Source organism: Setaria italica, chromosome IV (genome assembly GCF_000263155.2).
Source record: "Setaria italica strain Yugu1 chromosome IV, Setaria_italica_v2.0, whole genome shotgun sequence".
Taxonomy (NCBI): Eukaryota; Viridiplantae; Streptophyta; class Magnoliopsida; order Poales; family Poaceae; genus Setaria; species Setaria italica.
Window position 1 is genome coordinate 6,693,216 of NC_028453.1, and position 22,486 is coordinate 6,715,701.

Sequence of the window (22,486 nt, forward strand, 5' to 3'; positions counted from 1 at the left end):
AGAATCAGTTCACCTGCAGTGGTTGAAAGAGGGAAATACCAATTTTTCATCTGCAAAGCAAAAGAAATACATAGAGATAAACCAAAAAATAACCTGAAATAATCATCATTACATTCTCAAGTGATGCCACTGAGAAACATGGGAACGTATCTAGTGCAAACCATCCACCCCGTGCAACCTTGAAAACTATGAATCAAAACCACAAGATGCTAATCCAATAGATAAGGTTAATGGTGGGATTATTTTGCAGTTAAGCCAGCCACTTTTTCATATCATGGAAAAAGTGATGCATCAAAAGTGGTCGGCGGGTGGGGGGGATTAACTGCAAAATAATCCCACCACTAACACTATTCATTGGATTAGCATCTTATGACCTTAATTCATAGTTTTCAAGATTGCACGGGGTAGATGGTTTGCACCATATACATGGCAATATACATGGCAAGACATATTGCTTCTGAATATCAGAAATATTTCCTTGAACCGATCCAGCATCGGTGTCAGAATGCTTCATCATTAAACACCAGAAGTATAAAGAACCCAATGCCAGTGATTAACTGACAACTCTAAAAATGCTGGCTCAAATTTTATGCGGTCATGTATTAACACGGCAATACAACAATACAGTATGATACATTACTGTCATAATCAAATGAACATGCAAATTGAACATGACATGCTAGATGTCCTGAACCTAGGTGACCAACTGAAATATATGAAGTTATTGGTATGAGAACCTCGACGGATTGGTACATCATGGTATCAATCATCCTATAAAATTTGCTCGGATGACACAAACCTTTGTATTTATACCAAGCATTATATGCCCATGAGCATGAGAAATGAGATGGTAATGGACCAACACATCCCATGCCTCAAACCAAACATCCCAGACACATTAAAGAAAACACAGAACAGAGACGACAGGTGAACAGATCAATAAAAGATGTTGAAACTGGAAAGGAAATCTAATCATCACTGGGCTGGTTTTCAGTACAAGCAACAAATTACAAATGTTTTAGACCTTGTCAAAGGAAGATGCGGATTAGAAATTTAATATAACCCAAAAGGCCAAATGTGAAACTCATCCAATGCAGATTTCAATGGAACTACTTAAAAACATACCAGTAATCAATTGCAAACATATAGCAATGTTTACAGTATGTCAATTAACTATATCCATTATGGCACGGATACACTTCCAAACTGCAGGTTCTTCTCTGCCTTCCAGGTACTATCATTCTCTCATTATTGGTGTTACTGCCATCAGCGCACTAATGACTCTTGGTGCCCACGTTAGAGTCCATCGGATCAACCCCTGGCATTGCAGCACCAGCATCATTGGGAGCAATTGCTGCCTCCTCTCCTGATACTACTCTTGGCATTGCACCTCCAGAATCCATGCGAGCAGTTGCTGCCTCCTCTACTGACACTACCCTTGGCATTGCACCTCCAGCATCCATAGGAGCAGTTGCTGCCTCCTCTCCAGACACTAGCACACATCCAGCATCTGCAGGTTTAGCGTCGATCTCCTCAACCAAAAGTACACCTTGAGTTTCTGCTTTCTTCCCTGATGCCAGATCCTCATCTTTTTCAGGCCTCTCTTCTATCAAGTGCCTAGATACCTCATCTGCAGTTTCCGCAACCCCAGTTTCAAAAGGCCTGACCTTTCTTGGCCTGCCAGGCCCCCTCTTGATCCCCATCGATGCCGTAAGCCCGGATTCTGTAGATGTCCCTGCCGATCGATTCTTCTTTCTTGGTCTTCCCCGCCCTCTCTTCTCCACCGAAGCAGCAACTCCTGTTTCTGCAGTTTCAGTTTCCAATGGCCTCTTTCTAGGTCGCCCACGATCTCTCTTCTCCGTCAAATAAGTACCAAAGGATTGCAGACTCCTAGCTTCAACTTCATTTTGCACAGCCCCAGCTTGCCCTGTAGCTTGTGCAGGCAGAGCTTCATGTTGATCCCCAGTCGTCTGTGCAGCATTCAATTGTCCACCTTCCAGTGTCTTCTCCTTTCTTGGTCTCCCAGGCCCTCTCTTAGTCAGTGGAGCATCAGTAGATTGCCCAGATTCAGGTTGCATCTTCTCCTTAGGAGGCCGACCACGCTTTCTCTTCCCAGCAACCACAGCCTTAGGAGGGCGCCCTCGTCCCCGCTTCACACCAACCACACTGTTACTGCTCACAGATACTACTCCCAGCAGCGGCGAAGCAACGGGGTAGGGATTCTTGCGCGGGCGTCCACGCCCCCGCTTGACCCCAGATGGCGGCAGCATTGCAATCGCTCTCGGCAGCTGCAAAGAAGAGGAAGCCACTGGCACAAGTGCGTTCTTCCGCAGGCGCCCACGCCCTCGCTTGACCCCAGATGGCGGCAGCGCAATCGCTCCTGGCTGCGGCGGAACAGAGGAAGCCAACAGGACGAGGGCATTCTTCCGTGGGCGTCCACGCCCCCGTTTGTCCCCAGATGGTGGCGGAGCAGAGGAAGCCAACAGGACAAGGGCGTTCTTCCGTGGGCGACCACGCCCCCGCTTCACCCCAGATGGAGATGGCAGAGCAATCGCTCCGAGCAGCTGTGAAGCAGAGGAAGCCACCGGGACAAGGGCGTTCTTACGTGGGCGCCCACGCCCACGCTTGACCCCAGATGAAGGTGGCGCAGCAATTGCTCCCAGCAATGGCGAAGCAGATGAAGCCACTGGGACAAGGGCGTTCTTCCGCGGGCGTCCACGCCCACGCTTGACTCCAGATGGAAGCGGCGAAGCAGTTGCCCCGAGCAGTGGCGAAGCAGATGAAGCCACTGGGACAAGGGAGTTCTTCCGTGGGCGTCCACGCCCCCGCTTGACCCCAGATGGAGGCGGCGAAGCAGTTGCTCCCAGCAGTGGTGAAGCAGATGAAGCCACTGGGACAAGGGCGTTCTTCCGCGGGCGTCCAGGCCCTCGCTTGGGCCCCTCAGAGTTCGGAATCGGAGCGGAAGGAGCTAAATCTGCGTTCTTGCGAGGCCGCCCCCGGCCGCGCTTCTGCCCCGAAGCAGCGGACTTGGGAGGGCGGCCGCGGCCTCGCCGCTGCTGCGGAGGGGGAGCTTCGGTGGACAGGAAGTAGTTGCCGGAGACGAGGCGTAGCTGGCCCTGGGACTTGAGGCGGCGGAGGTGGGCGGAGAGGAGCGCCTCGTGGCTGGAGTGCAGGCCGGAGAAGTGGTCAGCGATGTACTTGCCGATGGCCTGGCGGCTCGACCCGCCCGGATCCCGAAGCTCCGTCAGCGCCTGCACGACCATCTGCGTGCGCATCCAAATCCCAATCCATCGATCGAGATGCGGCAGCAAGAAGTCAGGTTTCGACCTGACGAAGCGAGGAAGGAGACGGGGGAGCGGCTAGGATTGGAACAGGGGCAAAGGAAGCTTACCTCCTTGTATGCCGGGTGGGGGCGGCCGGCGGGGGGCGCCGCCGACGAAGGCGACGCGACGGCGACCACCATTCCGCCTTCACCGCTCGCTGCTGCTATTTCGTCTTCTCTTTGTTTTTTCCCCAACGGGGGTGTCCGTATCCCTACTGGGTGAAGCGGGGGAGCGGTGCGGCGCGGGTGATGTGAGAGTGGGACAGGCCACAGGAGAAGCCGCCGATACCTACCAGGTGACCCTTCATCGGACGGCTCATGCTGGTGCCGTGATGGGGAGGTGGATCGCTGACGTTGCACACGGTCAAAAAGAGCTGACGGTGGTTAGGGGTGTTTGGATGCTTGAGCTAAAGTCTACCATGTCATATCAAATCTTCGAAGACTTACTAAATATAAATTAATTATAAAACTAACTAGATGAATCTATTAAGTCTAATTAATCCATCATTAGTAAATGATTACTGTAGCATCACGTTGTCAAATCATTGACTAATTAGGCTTAATAGATTCATCTCGCGAATTAGCCTCCATCTGTACAATTGGTTTTGTAATTAGTTTATATTTAATACTCTAATTAATATCTAAATATTCGATGGGATAGGAATTTTTGTGATTACATTGAACGGTTATATTTGTGTCAGATGTTTGGTGTGACTATTTTCTAAAAAAATGGTGTGACTTTAACAACCAGCTTGATTGCGGATCCGTTCTCAAATAAAAAGCTAAATTTTATTTAAAAAACTAAACGTTTGAATGAGATATAGCTTATTACAGCCGTAGGTTATAACACTTTTCTACCGTAGATTATAAATAATTAGGTTATTTGCATCCATGTGCATAAGCATGCCAACCTCCACCACACGAGCGCTTGCTTGTCTATGGATCCAAATTTTGTTTTAATTTAACTCACCCACCACATCTGCAAGTTCACGTCTTTAGCACACCTCCTCTCAAAAAAAATTCACCTGCCACATCGCAGCTACTAGCATCCATCATTAAGACCGCTGGAGGACCGCGTCGCTAACCTTCCCGAGGAACTCCTGACCTTCGTCTTCTGGCTCCTTGGCTCTAGCAACTACAAGCATCGTTCCCTTGTCTATTGTTTCTAGCTAGACGTCAAGGTTACCTCACGCTCGGTGAAGGGCGTCAAGTTCCGACATCTCCTAAGGGGTGTTCGGAAGGAGAGGGTTAAACTTTAGCCCTGTCACATCGAATGTTCGGATACTAATTAAGAGAACTAAACATAAGCTAATTACAAAATTAATTGCAGAACCCCTAGGCTAAATCGCGAGACGAATCTATTAAGCCTAATTAATCCATCATTAGTGAATGGTTACTGTAGCACCACATTGTCAAATCATGGACTAATTAGGCTTAATAGATTCGTCTCGAGATTTAGCCTAGGGTTTGTGTAATTAGTTTTGTAATTAGTCTAGGTTTAATACTCCTAATTAGTGTCCAAACATTCGATGTGACGGGGGCTAAAATTTAACCCCCTCCTCTCAAACACCCCCTAAGTTGATGGCACTCATGTGCGACCAACTAACCACCACGCGCGAGAGCGTGGGTGGCATACCCTTGCGCTCAAGGAGATGTTGCAACGGTCCAAATGTTTCGTATTACTTGTTTTGTTTGTTTCAATTGTCTGTTTTTCTTGTGGGGAATTTTCCTCACTTCCTAGGTGTTGCAATGGCATGGTATGGATATTTTGCACACGTATTTAGTTTTGATCCAGTAATGCAAATCATACAAAAATTTAGGACATGTTAACGTTGCAACAAGTAAATTTTCTTCACCCGTATGGATGTTGCGCTAGAGACATAGTTGACCTTCTTCATCCCCTCTTGACTCTTGCATCCATATACGTTGCAACGAGTAAATTGATTTGTTGCCTTCTTGATGTTGCAGGTTTTTACTTGATATTGCCAAAGCAAAATGAATTTGTTGCGATAGATTTGTCTGAATGTTGTTTTTCTATAAAAGTCAATTGGGTCGGTGGAGATGGCAATGTCATTTTCAAGGTTGCAGCAACATTTTATGAACATTGGAACTGTCTTTTTTTGTTACAATATGCTTTCAATGATATTGATGTAATAAACTAGTTTCTTATTTACACTCTCCATGCTACAAAGTCAATTTTCTAATGTTGCATAGAATATTTTCAAATTTTGCATATATATTTTTTTGCATAAACTATTTTTCCAGAACTATCTTCTTCAAGTCTATGACCAATAATTTCTTCCCCTCTCTCTTCTGCGAGTCACGTGATAGTGGGATCCCTCTCTCTTGTGCGAGCTACGTGATGGTGAGGGTTAGGTACAGGGGTAGGGGCGGAGTGCATGGCGCGCACTAGCAAGCAACTCGTGATGCTAGGATGGTATGTGCATGCGAGCGGGTTGGTGTGAGTTAGGGTAGATATTGCTGATTTGATCTTTTTTTTTCAATTTCACCGTTGTTCAAGAACGCTTTTTTATCCAGATAATCAATTTTTGATGTAATAGAAGAAACTTCATTTAATAAATAAATCTAATTAATATTTTTCTACTACCATGGTAAGTTTGTAAGCTATATATGGACATGTCTCCGGCGTATTGATGATAAACCAGAAATCCATTTTTAGCCGTCCAACTATCGCTTCAGTTTGGTTTTGACCATCGAACTGTAAAATCAGAATTTTTCGACCATCCAACTCTTAAAACCGTTTATATTTGGCCATCGGGTGGTTTTGATAGGTGATTTTGCTTACATGGATGCTACATGATGGTGAGATGCACTTTTCAGCCCCCTTCTCTCCTCTCTCTCTCTCTTTCCTTTCTCCCCTCCCTCTCCTCTCTCTTTCTTCTCTCCTCTCTCCTCTGCCGGCAGCCGACGGCCCCCGAGCCGACCGTCCCTGCGCAGGCCTCCACCGCGCCGGCCTCTCCCGTGTCGGTCGCCCCCGCGCCTCCATAACATGCCCCTCCCCCACGCCGACCTCCCCTGCGCCCCATCGTCTTCAACCTCGAGCCCAGGCGGAGCTCGGCTGGCGAGGGCCCGCGCGGTAGGTGACAACCCGGGCGGAGCTCGACCTGTGGCTGCCCACGCGCCGTCGTCTTCAACCTCGAGCCACGCGTCGGGCCCACCCCCGCCCCTCTGGCCTCACGCTACGGGGGCGCCGGCGGCCGCGACCCGGCTCTGCCAAGATCCGGCGCCCCCAACCTTGCGCCGCCGCGGGTGCTCTAACGACCTGCGCCGCGAGGCCCACGCGCATGCACCGTCGCGGGCTGACGGGACCGAGCTTGTCCGCCACGGCGCAGCAACCGTGTGGAGACAAGCGGCGACAGCGGGCAGGGGCGAGGTGGAGCGAGCGCGAGCAGGGGTTAGCGCGTGGGGGTAGGAGCGCTTGGGGGAGGAGCAAGGCCACCGCATTGAAGCTCGCAGTCGCCAGCGCGCTCGGAGGGGCGCGGCCTTCGGAGCTCACGGCCATAAGGACGGGCAGAGAAGGGCCAAGTGAGCGAGTGGAGGCGAGGCGGAGACCCTCGGCCAGTCGGACGTCGCCGCCGGCGCGGGGTCAGGACGGGGGCGCGGAGCTAGGGCAGCGGGGACAGGGAGGGAGGGAGGGAGAGGCGGTAGGAAGGGAGAGAGGGCTGACGTGTGGGCTCCATCCAAGTCATCATGCTGACATTGCGGGTGAGTACAGTGTGAATATGAACGGTTTTAAGAGTTCGGTGGTCAAAGATTCCTAATTTTGCGGTTCGATGGTCAAAAGCAAACTGAGACGATAATTGGATGGTACAAAATGGACTTCTTCCTTAACAACGGTATTGCATTTTTCAACAACAAAAGTAATTGCTAAATCGTATGAGGACTATTATCAAAACCTATGAAAAACATGTATTTGATTCTTTTAAGTAAAAGGCACGGACTGCAGAAGAAAGTTACCATTGCTTCGAAGGTATTGACAAGACTGCTTGAAGCTCAAATACTACTTGCCTACTTGGAAGCTAACATACCAGCGCCAACTGGGGTGGGCATGCAATTGTGCCAGGCACGGTCAGTGCGGCAGTGCCACTCGACCAAATCATACATCTGTGGCTAGTCAGAATCAAGTAACCTATGCAGTGAAATATCGAGCCAAGACAGCAACATATCATACCAAGAAGACAAATTGAACTACTGGATTCTACACTTAAACACAGTATCATCGCAATAATACTTAGCGAATGATTTACAGAAATGTAGCATTCATCTGAAAGCTGTCTGATCGTAGACCAAGCTTTCTTTGCAGACAGATTAGCAAACAGAACACCTCCAGAATCCAATACTAAGTGACTTAGACAATCATTGAATTGTTCGACAGCTAGACAAATTGACACGACTGATTCGTGCAAACCCCTACCGCACCTCACACCTTGTTAGGTCTTTTCTGTCAGCAACCAAGAGGTTGGATTGATCAGCCTACAAAATAACACCACAACTATGTATCCCGCTATGTACTCCACCAACAGCACCTGCAAAAGAAATTTAGCTTTAGTAGCAGAAACGCAGTTTTATTACAGTTAGAACTACGCAAATATTCCAATGGTGTAACAAGGTTACCAGATCATCGTTTTAAAAGGATTTTCACTCCAGTAGGAAAGAAACACACAACACTATTGAGACGAGTACAAATAATAAAATGAGCTGAAAATATCTTCTTAATTAGGCTCTTAAAAGATTAAGGCACAGCTAAGAGCACTTTGGGTAGGTACAATACTTCAACATATTGTGCTTTGTCACTACTTGCAATATGCAATGTTTAATGATGTAGCATGAGCAAGGAATAAATTTTGTTTTCAGTAAGCTTTGTAAGGGCATGTGATAGGCATTAGTGATACAGTTTCTAGGGATCTGTACAAGTAAATTACTACAAGAAAGGAAATCTGACCAAAAAAAACTGCCTTTTTTGTAGCAAAGGCATGCAAGAATCACTTCTCAAACGTAGAATTACTAAATATGGGTTTCTTGGGATCTAAAGAAACAAATAGTCCAAGAAAAGGTATCTAATAAAAAAAACTGGATTTGGTGGATCAGAAGTCAAATCAGTGGAAAATTCAGCGGGAAAATGGTTACTAACTAAAGGGATAACAATATCAAGCAACAATTAGGAATTCAACAGGAAAAAAAACGACACAACAATTCAAGGTCATGGAGAACAAATGAAAGAACGGCCAGCAACATGCACAATAAAAAGCTCCACAAAAACAACTGCCATGCAACTACATCTTGCTTTAGACCCAGAAGTATCGATGTATTGAATTGAGACTAACTCGTTTGGAAGAGAAAGTACAAATTCAGGTGGTTTTAGAGTCCCATGGTCACCTATCCAAAAACTATATGTGTGTACTGAAAGTATTGAAATGTACCCCCAAATACTTTCTTTAGTTCTTTAGTAAGAGCCTTCAACTCCATGTATCCAAGTATTGCACTAGTTAAGGAAGGTCAGTTTTCAGATTTAGGCAAATTCCATTGTTAGTAACTGGAAGCTACTAGAACATTATGCTGAAAGATTCCTTAAGAATTCACTGTTTCTATTATTTGATATAAAATAATCATTTTCCCGCATTGCTTGATATCTCCTACAGATTCTACAGCCAAACAATGGACAAGCACAATATGCATGACCGATATGATATCACTCATTATTTGATCTACTTGGCTACTATCTCTGTAAGTAATATCTTTTGTTTCTTTTTCAGCATTCAATTATACTAGCAGCATATGCAAGTTTGACAAAATTCACAAACTACAATACCAACACGGTATTTCTTTTATAACTAAAATGTAGTTATGAACAAAGCTTTGGAGCCCATCTGGGGGTTGCAATTCAACTGCAGAAGGGCACAATGCAAATTTCCAAAATAATTGTATATACACCTGTGATATTTCAATATCAAATTCCTCCCTCTTATTAACACCCAAACAAGACAAATAGCATAAGCATGTAGGTATAGAAGCATAGTGCATGATCCATTACTGCTTTTTACGTGTGTTTCTATATGGTATGAGCACACGTGTAGTGCGGTGGTAGAGCGGTCGGCTGTGGCGCTCCCAGCCCGGGTTCGAACCCCTACACATTAAAAAAAGGTCCCTCGCTGTGCAAACTACCTTCAGCTGCAGACGCAGGGAACGACGCCTGGGTGGGCAGCCTTCGGGACCTTTTCTAGACCCAGTAGCGGTTTAGATTCTTTTTAAATCAAAATGCCGTGGGGGCGGTCTTTCCCCCGGGGTCTTTTTTTTTAACACACATGAATTTGAGATTTTAGGTGTGAACGACATTGTGTGTATTGCGTCTATTTTTTCTTGGTTATTTGTAGTGCAGTGCATTAACATTCAACATACAAGGGCACAAGCATTGGAGGGCACATGCCGATTTTACCTTACAGACCCTACTACCCTAGTGGCATTTCATTCATATTATCGACCTTTCATCAAGCCTAAATTTTGGAATGAATGGTCCATTGCACATGTATCTAATATTTTGCGAAGGTTTGACTTCACCTTAGAATACAGACTAGAGTCACCTTAAAGCTTTAGGCCTTCTCAAGAGTTTCAAGAGCATGCTTGGGGAAGCTTACCTTCCACAAGAACTCAGATTCTCAGAGATGCTGGAGCAAAGTAGCTTTTAACTTCAGCAGATGGATGGCATATGCCTCTTTTAGAAGAGATAGCAAGTCATGTGGGCACTAATAGTCTAATACGGAGAAGCAGAAGACTACAAATACAATTCTAAGAAAATATTTGTGGTCGACAATGTTGCACCGATTCCGACATGCGTGTCGGACACGGGGATTCACCCTGTTGTCACAAAAGGCAAAACACGGCAATATATATTTTAACAAGGATATATAATCATCACAGAGCAAATCATCAGTAGCAAACATGCAGCAAATAGGAAAGGAAAGGGGGAGAATGAGAAAGTGAGAAGGGAATGAATTGGCCCAGCCCAACATAGCCAGCCTGATCCTCATCCCTACTGCATCCCACTAGCCCACTAGGAAATCATTTACTGCTGCACAGCTCCATCCACCATGGCTGATTCCTCTACTCCACCCCTCCCTCCATGGTAGCCGCCAATCTCTACCTCAGCGACATGGCTCAGCTCAGCCATCTCCCCCCACCCCCGCGGCTCTCCTGCTGGGCCATCGCCGCACCTCCCTTCTCTCAGCCGCTTGGAGATGCATCAACGCCACGCCCATGGAGTATCGGTGATTAAAGATGTTTAGTTTTACAGTTTAATCTTCCAATACTCTACTGATACATACCAGCACCATGTCGGTGTTGGACACCTACACGCCATTTAGCAGCCGTGTCCATGCTACATAAGTGATCCAAAGGTGCAAGAAAGAGAATGAGGGTCCTATGGACAGATGGGATGTCTAGATATGAAAATTGTTTAAGGATCACATTAAGCTTGGATATGACGCTTGGAAGTCTATTAGGCTGAGTGAATTGCATCCACACTATGCTGGGCCCAAAAATGGACAATTGGACATAGGGCTTAGTGGCTTACAGACCTGCCTGACCTGGATCCCAGGTTAGGTGGAGCAAGATGGACAAAGCCCAACTCCATACAAGGCCTAATCCAGAAAGACATGAAAATCCATTACCAAGATAAAGGGGGGAGTGTTGAAGTATGAATGGATTTCCCATGCAGCAGAGGGGGGGACTTGTAAGGCGCGGACCGCACCAATGGCATAGAGTTACAATTTGCTGAATAGGGCATGCCAATCCACGACACGTGACAAAAGGGGAAAAAGTACAACCAGTCCATAAGGTTTTGCTACTTCGAAACCAAGGAATGGATTTGGAATAACAGCTCCTAGCTGGTAGGTCAACACATGCTCTCATGGGGCACAATCCAATATCAACAAATTGCTTTGACAATCATACACTGACAGGTGTTTCTACCTTAATGCCTAGCAAATCTGGTACACGAGATGAGATTAAGGATTAGTGGACTATGTGTTAGATCACCTGCTTCTATCGTGGATATTACTAGTTGCCTGGATGTACTGGAAGCATAGAACAAAAACGAAATCTATATAATTGAAATATTTATCCCATTAAATGTTATAAGCTTTGTGGAATAAATGGACACTGATCTCATTCTCCACCATGGGCTGACCCCGCATCAAACAAATAGAACATGAAGAGTCAACATCAAAGACAGCACACAGAACCACGACGAAGAACTAATGGCCATGTGGCTTATCTCAACATTATGGAGGATGAAATTCCCAGCATGGCAACTCGGACAATAAGGTGATGAACCAAGATGGACACCAAAAGATAACATCATGCAAGATGCATTTTAGTGGCTGGCAAAAATGTGTAGACAATAGGTCTACTGCAACCCTATTCCGAAAACAGAGTAGCTGGTCGACTGCCACATGATAGAGGTAGAAGATATGTCAACAATAATAACTTTTGCATTTCTTCACATTGCTGCAAGCTGGATAGCTTTCCTACCAAACAAGTATCAAGCTTTTCAAATCAATTGCCTACGCCAAGATTGTCTATCAAGAACCCAAAGCAACCCACAAGTCCAAATCCTTTTTTTTAAAAAAAAAGTCATGGGGGTTTGAAGGCCCAGCACAAGCAGACCCTCCAAATGCCTAAACTATGTGGTTTCCCTTCTTACAGTGCAGCAGTAAATCACAAGCAGCATGAGTGATGAATTTGCATAATCCCTATGCCAAAATTTCAAACAACTACACCTATAGTCATGCTTAAGATTCTCACATTTGACTAACTAATGTGCACACATAATATGTACTCCCTCCGTTTCAAATTGTAGGACGTTTTGTCTTTTCTAGGTTCATAGGTGTTTGTATGCACCTAGATTAGATGCATACAAACATCTATGAACCTAGAAAAGCCAAAACGACCAACAATTTGGGACGGAGGGAGTATACCACATCTTAGATATCAAAAGAAGTATGCACACTTGACTAGTTCTTTCCGACACACTGCATCCAAATCAAATAGCAGTACTCTCTTCATGTATCTATATCGGGAAGCATATCTATTCTACCAAACTGTACACTATAAGGCATGTTTCAAACATAAAAGAAATATGCGATTCAATTTTTACAATGGTAGGGAAACAACTGCGACTACCAATGGGCCTGGACCTAAACCACGAGATGCACACAAAATGAGCAATCAACTTTCAGAACCAATCCAATTGATTTTTGGCTGTGTTCATGCTTAACTGTAAAAGGCACAATCTAAGTTTCACACACTCTTTGGCTTATAACTTAAGCCAATTTAGGTCATGGCATTCTTTTTTATTCATGCTGGTTGGAGACTACCTTGTTGAAACTTCAATTTTAAAGCCAATATCATGCTCACTGTTTTAAGAAACCAGCCTCCGAGCACCCCCCCCCCTCCAACCTACCGCTTAATTTCCATGTAGACTACCTAGGCGACCGCATAGGCGCCACAGCTACCACTCTCGTAGCCTTAGCAATTTTCTAAACACTTATCATGCTAGAAGCATCACCTTTATTAGTAAAAAAAGAATCATATATTATGCCAGAAACATTGCCTTTAGGCTTTAGTAGTCAACCATCCAACACTAACCTAGTGTAGAAAGGCCGTGCCAAAATAGCTAGTTAGTATCTTTTACGGATGAGAACAGGTCATTTTGCAAAATTGTGCATCCAAAAAATCAAGAAAGAACATACTGATTTGTAACAAAACACACAAACATTTTAGCTATTACAAACATCTAAGCTATCATGTAAATGCTATGTCCAAATGCGCTAATCTTGAGGGGCACTCGGGGAGGGGGGGCTACTTTCCATTTGAGGCTAGAACTAGGCCGGCAAAGAAACAAAACTACAAATGCAATTCTACTCGACAAAGAAGAATAGTCCAGGCAGCCAAGTAATCAACTTTTTTTTAAAGAATCGAGACCATGCCAACCAAATACATTTAAGCATAAGTTGTGACTTGAACCTATGTTAAACTCGCAATAAAGGAAAAATACAACCCAACTAGTCCAAGGCAAGATGTACTTGGGGAATCGCACCTATTCTACGCACTAAATGCGACGCAGCAACCTGAGCCCATTAGTTCAAAAAACAAACACCCAACCTAGAGTATCAGGCATATGTATGAATGAATGCGTCAATGGCCTATTTACAATGGCAGGAAGAAAGCAGCCAAACAGTTCTATGTAGTAAGCAAAAAAAAAGGACAGATAATCATCACAAAGAAAAAGACAAGATAAGCACACTATCTCTATGGAAAACTGAAAATACAGCTAATAACCTACAGACTCAAAACTCAAAAGGCATGAAAAATTTTGGAAGAAAACCTTTCACTTTTCTTCAGACAAATATCATGCTACAAACAATGCAGGGCAAATGTTACAAATCCAATGACATAGCCTAACTTATTATGGATATGCTAAATTCAGTGTCCTTTGAAAGGAAAATGGGCTAGTAGTAAGGCTAGAAGCAAAAGAAACTAAATTGCCAATGCAATCATACTTCAAAACTTCAGTAAATCAAACAAGCATGGTGATTGGAAAACTAAATCCCACTAATTAAAGGAGCATGCCAATTTCCAATGTAAGTTTAACAGAATTTGCACCTTGATCCAATGGTAAACTGATGACGAGCAGAAAATGAAACCTAACGGTCCACGAAATTTAAACAAGGGAATCACTCGTTCTCACAGATGACAGAGAATAGTAAAATTTGTACCCAAGCTAAGGCCCTAGGCCTTTGATGGCATCGATGAGCAGGCCATAGACCTCTTTTCCCAGTTCATGCCGACGCATCTGTATGCGCATATCCGCCTCGAGCTGTCGCCTCCACTTGACCTCAGCCGCACTAGCCTCCTGTGACCCAAGCAGCGCTAAACCCTTCTCCAGCGACACCCCTGACAGGCCCTGCCCGTTCACCTTCCAGTACTCTCCCAGCACCTCCTTGACCATAGGCAGCCTCGCGGACCCCTCCCTATCGGCGCCAGTGAATCCCCCGTCGGCGTCGTCCTCCTCGGCCTCCCCAGCCTCCACGACGTCGTTCTCTACAGGGCGCGCGGGCTCGGCATCCCAGAGGGCCGCGCACAGGTCGCGCACCCTGTGCTCATGCGCGGTGCTGGAGTCCCCCGGCACGGAGTGCTGGAACTTGCTCTTGAGGCGCTTGAGCTTGTAGTACATCTTGGCCTGGTCCAGGTGCGGGGAGAGGGAGTCCCTGATGGACTCGAACAGGTCGGCCATGTCCGGGAGCCGCGGCGCGACGCCGGTGCGGTCCTTGAAGGCGGCCGCGCCCGTGAGCAGCGCGACCTCGTCGGCCTCGGTCCAGAGCTTGGAGATGGCGCCCGCGCTGCCGCGGCCGCCGCCGCCGGACGAGGGGGCGGCGGACGAGGCGATGGCCGTCGCGAGCGTGGCGGAGTCCGGGATGTAGCGCGGCCTGGGCCTGCGGTCGCTCTTGCGGGAGGGCGCGGGCGCGGGCACCGCGGAGCCGGGCTCCGAGCCGCGCTCGCGGCGGGAGCTAGGGTTAGGGTTCGGGGAGCGGCGGCGGTCGCGGGAGCGCGCGCGGGGCTTGGAGCGGGAGGAGCGCTTCTTGGAGCGCGGGGTGGAGGGGCGGAGGCGCGCGGCGGAGGCGGACGCGGCGGCGCCGGCCTCGTCCATGGCGTGCGGGGACGGGCGCTTGGAGGGCATCGGCGAGGGCTCGGGAGGCGGGCGATTCGAATTTCGGATGGGAAATTGGGGGTAGGAAATGCGGGGAGCCGAGCGGAAGGGGGAAGAAGGGGAGTGCGGGCAGCGGCGCAGGGGTTTCGCTCGGGAGTCGGGAAGGGAGCGGAGCGCGGCGCGGCGTGCCGTGCGTGCCGAGGTTCAGGGGGGACCGGTTGCCTTGCCTTGCCTTGCCGAGCGCCCGCCTGAGACTGACAAGGGCTACGGTTTTCTCGTGCCGTGCCCCACGCGACGCGTCGACATGTCCACCGTGGCGCACGCGCAACGCGCAACGCGCCGCGCTCTGGCTTCTGTCATTGTGCGCGCCGGACCCCACGGGAACGCGCTCCGCCTTCCAGAGCCGGCGTTCCGAGCGTGACATCACTGGATGGCACTTCCAACGGCATCTGGCCGCCGAAGGGGTACCACGGCAAAAGACACAGAGGAATAGAGGATCAGATGGCGCCGGCAGCGGGCATCTCTACAAAACGAAACTTGATCCATGAAATCTCGCGCCTCATTCGACCACGTCGTCGTAAGGTGTGAGACGTCGGACCACCTAATGGCTCAATCTCGTGACGTTGCTTTCCACCTCCTCCGTCGTCCTTCTAGAGAACTCGCCGCCGGGAACCGGCGCGGCTTCCATTGCGCTCCTGCCGCCACCACGCCTCCTCAAGCTCTTCTCGAAGCACAAGCGGCGGCCGCGGGGTTACAGTTGCAGCGCCTCCGCTCCTCCTCACATCCCACTCGATCTCCTACCTTCGCAGAAAAGCGCGCGGTTCCCGCACAGTTCGATATGCTCCCGCTGCCACCATCGCCGGGAAGGCGGACGCTGTTCCTGACCTCCACGAGATCCAGGAGAGGCTCCACAACTCAGCTTCACCATAACATGCTGCCCAGGTGCACCTTTGATTGCCCACGCCGTCGACCTCGGCCTCTCTCAGACGCCATATCAAGTGCTGCTTGCCCCAACTTGATTAAATTGCAGCTGCTTGCCCCAACTTGATTAGGTTCCTGATATTGGGGGCCACAGCACCCGCTCCTGTCCTATCGACTTCACCATCGATCCCTGGCACCATCCATCCACAAGTTGGCGAGCAACTGCAAGCGCAAACATATTCATTGTCTCCGCTACTTGCAAAGGATTCAACAAAGTATGCAGTGCCTAACACAGTAACATGCACTTTGGAAATGAAGTGAGTAAAAATTCAAAACTCTGATTGCTCTTTTCTATTTTGCATATGGGTTGCCCGGGACTCAAACCCGGAACTAGTCGGATGATAATTCTTCCTTGTTACAATAAAAAAAACTCCCCAAATCGTGCTTGCATTTTTCACCATGTATCTGATCTAACGTAAATTAACTCCATTTGTGCAGTTCATAGTGACATATCCTTGCGCATGTTGCTGCACTAGATGAGCCCGTGCTTTGTGTGCAGTCACCTGTCATGCTGTCCAGGAGAAGGAAGGCGGTGAGCTCGGAAAAAACACTAAGTTGTTGAAATCCTTCAGCCAGGTTCTTGGTGAATGCAAGTTTGCTCGGTGCCGTAATAACATGTACATAACAGAATAAATTTCTTGGGTAGCAGGGAACTATCAGATAGACAGGAGCATATATATTTGCAAGGAGCTTTGAGTAATTAAATTTAGCAGATGGTATTAGAAAGTTATGCTCCTTATAACTGTCATGGTTCGCAAAGCATTGAAGCTGCAATCTTTCACTACAGAATACAGATTAATAGCTTGATTGTTGAACTTGCAGATCCTACAAAGTTATTTTGTGCAGAGGTGTACATCTGTATCTTGAGTATTTGAGATCAGCCACATATTGTTAGCTCAGCAAAAGTAAGCATATGGGCTTCATGAATATAGTTAGGTACATTGATTTTTCTTTTCTATTAAGTGTGCATTAAATAGTGTGTAAAAGATCACAACAATTGTTCATGTCGCTTATTCTCAACCGTTTGCATTTCAAAGAAGTCAATCTCTGAATCTACTTGGAGGACATCTTTATAGGACGGCTCAAATTCAGTATGAGATGACCACAAGCTAATCCATTCAAGCATGTTTATATGGTTTGATGACATAGGAATATGTTTCATGTCATATATACGAAAAGCATAAAGGTAGCACTTATGATTGGGGGAAATCAGATTAACTTAGGCACTGCTCAAGAGTCAAGTCCATTGATTTGTTGATCTCCCAACACAAATTGTTCGTTCAAAATTTACAGTAAAAGGTATTGGCCCACTCCAATATGGGCACGGCAAGGCCGCGCCTGCCTTTCAGTGTTTACGGAATCTACGACGGCCAGGATCCTCGAGGTGTTGCGATGGCTCGCCCTCTCCCGACGGCAGCCGAGAGCCCGAGACCTTGCTGACGGACGGCGACTTTGAGGTGCGCTGGCTGGTTTGGACTCGCGCGACCGTGAAAATGGGGCGTGCATTACCCGGACGCGGACGCCTTTTTCGTCGCGCCGGTAGCCATCGTGTTTTTTACGCGAACGCCTTTTTTGTCGTGCCGGTAGCCATCGTGTTTTTAAGACCAAAGGCCCATGGCCCTGCTTATATTGAAAGCAAAGCAACCGTTTTGCTGGGATACCAGCTTTACAAGGAGATGGTCCTATTACATCTCAAGCTTAACATCATCAGAATAGCTGTCACGGAACAAACGAAGCATCCTCTTGTTGTATCCGGCTCGCACCACCGTCTCCTGTCTTGTATCATCAGAAGATCACCTCGCCATCAGCGTTGGTCAGATTCCCTCCGGCCCTTGTATTAGCTTCTGCAACAAATCTTCCCGCTTTGCTTGCCCCTCCACAGACGCCATCTTGCTTCAGTGCTGCAGAAAACTGATGAGCCAGAGCTTTGGGGTTAGTCAAAAGGATATTGGAGAAAACCCAATCATTCCTAGGGGGCGTTTGGATGTCAGGGGCTAAACTTTAGCCCTGTCACATCACACGTTCAGATGCTAATTAGGAGGACTAAATATGAGCTAATTAAAAAACCAATAGCAGAACCCATAGGCTAAATCGCGAGACGAATCTATTAAGCCTAATTAATCCATCATTAGCGAATGGTTACTGTAGCACCACATTGTCAAATCATGGACTAATTAGGCTTAATAGATTCGTCTCGCGATTTAGCCTAGGGGTTGTGCAATTAGTTTTGTAATTAGACTATGTTTAATACTCCTAATTAGTGTCCAAACATCCGATGTGACAGGGGCTAAAATTTAGCCCCTCCCTGCCAAACACCCCCCTAGTTTGCCATATTGCCCAGCTCACAAACCTAGAAGAAAGAGCATCAAGTTATCTCCACTCCCACTGCCCGAGGACCCATTGAGCCTATGATCTGCAAAATCACTAAAGGTCAATAGGGATAGAGTCCCATCCTAGGCTATCTCTGACCCAACACCATATAAAGGACGCCAAGGGGTATCTAAAAATGAGGTGATCAGCGTCCTCTTTTTCCTTGCAAAGTTTGCATTCCTCCAGACCATCCTAATTTCCCTTTTTTTTCAACTGGACCGCGGTTTGAAGCATGTCATGCCATAACATCCACAAGAAAATTTGAATTTTGAGGGAAAGTTTCGTGTTCCACACCTTCACCATTCTTCGATCCACACACCCTGGGTTAACAATGAACCTGCATAACGATTTGGTGGAGAACTTGCCTTGCTTTTCTAAAGCCCATCCTATCAAGTCTTCACTGCTTTGCACTGCTACCTGTTCAGGTCCCCTCTCATCTCAATACATTCATCTTTCGCCTCCACACCAAGGCCCTCTTGTATCTGAACCTCCACCCTCTCCGATGTCCTTTTGCTACCGAGATGTTTTGATCGCTGCATATACTGAAAAGATTCGGTTACTTGATCTTTATAGCGTAGTCTCCTCTCCACATGTCTAGCCAGAATCTAGTTTTCACTCCATCACCGATCTTGGTAACTCTACCATATTGGTACCATTCTCCCGCTTTCTATAACCCCTGCGAGAATTGCAACTCCCCTCTACTTGTTACTTGGAAAAAAACCTTTCTCTCCCAAATATTTCTTCTTAAGCAATTGTATGCATAAACTATTGTCCCTGCCATCTATCCGGTGTATCCACCTAGCCAACAGCACTGTATTCATTGCTCTAGTGTCAAGAAAGTCTAGACCACCAAACTCGTTCGGAGTTTCCCACTTGATTATGTGGTACTCCCTCCGTTCCAAATTATAAGTCATTCTAACTTTCTTGGAGAGTCAAAACATTTTAAATTTAACCAAATTTATAGAATAAAGTACTAGTATTCATGATACCAAATAAGTACCATTAGTTTTTTCATAAATAAATTTTCATAATATATCTATTCGGTGCCATAAACCTTTACAATCTTCTCTATAATTTTGATCAAACATAAAATGGTTTGACTTTCAAAAAAATTAAAATAACTTATAATTTGGAATGTAAGGAGTATTTCTTCTTATTTTCCACACCTTGTCAGAAGAATCTCCCTGTGATCGAGTTTAGCTTTTGTGAATCCCCCCGTGTAGCCAGTATATCCCCATCATGTACACGGTATGCTGTTTGTGAATCTCTACTTGTTACTTGGATGGCCATCGTGTTCGCCGCGCCGACGACTTGTCGCTTCCGCCGCCCTTTTGGGTTGGGCTGAAGTATTTCCTAAGTCCTGAAATAGCGAAATATTAAATCCACCTGAAATATTATAGAGATCAGAGATCGATCCAGCTAATCTTATCCCGTCTGCCACGCGCGGAACGTAGGTGGCACACCAGCGATGTCCACCGAACCCGCCGCTGCCGGCGCTGCCACGCCGGGCGGTTACGACCGCCGGCGCGAGCTGCAGGCGTTCGACGACACCAAGGCGGGCGTCAAGGGCCTCGTCGACGCCGGCGTCACGGCCGTCCCAACCATCTTCCGCCACCATCCGGACTCCCTCGACCTCGAGGCCACCTCCTCCTCCACTGACGACGTGGCCGCCATCCCGGTCGTCGACCTGTCCGGCGCGCCGCGGGAGGAGGTGGTCGCCCGGGTGAGGCACGCCGCGGAGACCGTGGGGTTCTTCCAGGTGGTCAACCACGGCGTGCCGGGGGAGCTCATGGCCGCCGTGCTCGACGGGGTGAGGCGGTTCAACGAGGGCCCCGCCGAGGCGAAGCGGCGGGCGTACACCAGGGACACCGCCCGCAAGGTGAGGTTCAGCTCCAACTTCGACCTCTTCCAGTCCGCGGCGGCCAACTGGCGCGACACCCTCTTCTGCGAACTCGCGCCCGTCCCGCCGTCGCCGGAGGAGCTGCCCGAAGCTGTCAGGTACGAACACACACACATACACAGCATGATGATTCTGATCCATGGCGAATCCCACTACTTCATGTCGATTCACAACGAATGAACCAAAAGGGACGTTATGCTGGAGTACGGCGGCGCGGCGACGGAGCTGGCGCTGCGGGTGCTGGAGCTGCTGTCGGAGTCGCTCGGGCTGCCCGGCGACCGCCTGCGCGAGATGGGGTGCGCGCAGGGCCTCAACGTGGTGAGCCACTACTACCCGCCGTGCCCGGAGCCGCACCTGACCCTCGGCACCACCAGGCACACCGACGCGAACTTCATCACCGTCCTCCTGCAGGACGGCATGGGCGGCCTGCAGGTGCTCCTCGACCGCGCCGGCGCCGGCGGCGGCCGGCGCTGGGTGGACGTCCCTCCCCTGCCCGGAGCCCTCATCATCAACATCGGCGATCTTCTTCAGGCACGCATGCATCAGCTCGCCGCTGCCTTCTTTGCTAGTTGATTTGCTTGCGAATCGTTTGCACAATCCATGATCGTTGTTGTTTGTTGCGCCTTGCCTGTGGTGTGCAGCTCGTCAGCAACGACCGGCTCAGGAGCGTGGAGCACCGGGTCCTGGCGAACGGGAGCAGCGACACGGCGAGGGTCTCGGTGGCGTGCTTCTTCAACACGGACATCAAAGGGTCGACGCGGTTGTGCGGCCCCATCACGGAGGGCGGTAACGACGACCCGCCGCTCTACAGGAGCGTCACGGTCCGAGAGTTCATGGCGCGCGTTTACAGCGAAGGACTCGGAGGCCGCCCGCTCGACTACTTCAGGTTGGAGCACTAGCATACTGCTCCTAGATCTGCTGTGTAGTGTGTAGTGCTAGTGGATGCAGCGGTCGCCCTTCACATGAAAAGTAGAGCTAGTGAACAATGCATCGACATGGATAGGAAAATCTCAAAATCAGCACAAACGAACAGGATTCGAATAATGAAAGAATATGTGTTCATGTTTTGGCAATCTAACTTGTTGCCGTCAGTGTGATGCTTAAGCTAAAGATTACACCGAAAAGGTCAAATCGCCACTCGCCGAAAGGCGCTGCAAGTCCGCACCCATCGTGCTCGAATCTCCTCTTCGGCAAGCGTAGAACATATGCTCCACCGCCGTCGCCGTACAACTTACAAACACGGATCACGATCGCCGTCGCCCCTTGCGTATAAAAGGTGCGGGAGCGCAGCGGACACACCACACAGCGAGCGCAGCAACAGGGCCACAACATGGACGCGCTCTTCGAGCAGCTCTCCGTTCTCGCCGACATGGCCCTGGACGACGGGGGCTTCGACCCGGCGCGGCTCGACGGCGTCCTGGCGCTCTTCGAGAGCGAGGCGCGCGCGTCGTGGGGCGCGGCGGAGGCGGAGCACGAGGCCGTGGCGCGCGCCACCGAGGCGGCCGCGGAGGACGCCGGGGGACACCTCGACGCCGTGATGGGCGCGGCCGTGGGCACGTACCGCGGCTCGTCGGGCGAGGCCGACGCGCTCGCCGCGGCCGCCGCCGCTATGGAGATGGCCTTCAGTGCGACGTCGAGATCGCCGTAGGCGGTGCACGAGAAGCAGATCGATCGCGCGGCGATCCGACAAGATTTATCAGATGCAGCGCGTGTGCTTGGGGTGGGCGTGTTTAGGATCCCGTATCAAGAAATGGTGGATGGGCTCGGTCCGACTCGTGCGGTCATTTGCCAACGGGCATCGGCACTGAGGCACAGGAACATGTTTGGAATAACAACAGCAATCAGAGTATGCTTAGCGAATGTATGTCCATGATTTCACCATCTAATCCGTTGTTTAAATTTCTGATCCAACGACGAACCTACGATAGCCCACTTGAAGCCTAGGACAGCAGCTAGGATAAACTTTCTTCTAGATCTTGGCTCAATTGGACAGCAAGCAAGTGGATTATCTAGCTGTGAATTTCAGCCCCAACCTGACAGCTAACTTAACAATCAAAGCCAGGGTTCAAAATTTAATAATTAAGCGAAACAATTTTGCAATGAAAAATACGTGGATAACATCCGCATAATATTCATCAATCAGGCCAAATAATATCCATTCACGATGTGAGAAACCGCTGCAAAAGTA

The 22,486-nt window shown here is 48.4% G+C and overlaps 4 protein-coding genes across 4 annotated transcripts; 2 read left to right on the forward strand and 2 right to left on the reverse strand.

Moving 5' to 3' along the window:
* Positions 1 to 931: 931 nt before the first annotated feature.
* On the reverse strand, positions 932 to 3,547 carry LOC101780399 (nascent polypeptide-associated complex subunit alpha, muscle-specific form). The gene is made up of 2 exons (XM_004964855.3): positions 3,392 to 3,547; positions 932 to 3,263 (listed from the first exon to the last, which is right to left on the reverse strand). The coding sequence occupies exons 1-2, from the start codon at positions 3,461 to 3,463 to the stop codon at positions 1,275 to 1,277; spliced, it is 2,061 nt and encodes a 686-aa protein (XP_004964912.1). The 5' UTR covers positions 3,464 to 3,547; the 3' UTR covers positions 932 to 1,274.
* A 3,938-nt stretch (positions 3,548 to 7,485) lies between these two features.
* On the reverse strand, positions 7,486 to 15,265 carry LOC101780802 (probable transcription factor At1g66420). Its single transcript, XM_004964856.3, has 2 exons — positions 14,116 to 15,265; positions 7,486 to 7,869 (listed from the first exon to the last, which is right to left on the reverse strand). The coding sequence occupies exon 1, from the start codon at positions 15,075 to 15,077 to the stop codon at positions 14,121 to 14,123; it is 957 nt and encodes a 318-aa protein (XP_004964913.1). The 5' UTR covers positions 15,078 to 15,265; the 3' UTR covers positions 7,486 to 7,869; positions 14,116 to 14,120.
* A 375-nt stretch (positions 15,266 to 15,640) lies between these two features.
* Positions 15,641 to 16,903, forward strand: LOC111256927. The gene is made up of 3 exons (XM_022825631.1): positions 15,641 to 15,989; positions 16,100 to 16,285; positions 16,467 to 16,903. The coding sequence occupies exons 1-3, from the start codon at positions 15,652 to 15,654 to the stop codon at positions 16,471 to 16,473; spliced, it is 531 nt and encodes a 176-aa protein (XP_022681366.1). The 5' UTR covers positions 15,641 to 15,651; the 3' UTR covers positions 16,474 to 16,903.
* Positions 16,904 to 19,751: 2,848 nt separating this feature from the next.
* LOC101781203 (DIBOA-glucoside dioxygenase BX6) lies at positions 19,752 to 21,371 on the forward strand. Its single transcript, XM_004964857.4, has 3 exons — positions 19,752 to 20,396; positions 20,487 to 20,829; positions 20,940 to 21,371. The coding sequence occupies exons 1-3, from the start codon at positions 19,867 to 19,869 to the stop codon at positions 21,195 to 21,197; spliced, it is 1,131 nt and encodes a 376-aa protein (XP_004964914.1). The 5' UTR covers positions 19,752 to 19,866; the 3' UTR covers positions 21,198 to 21,371.
* The last annotated feature ends 1,115 nt before the right edge of the window (positions 21,372 to 22,486 follow it).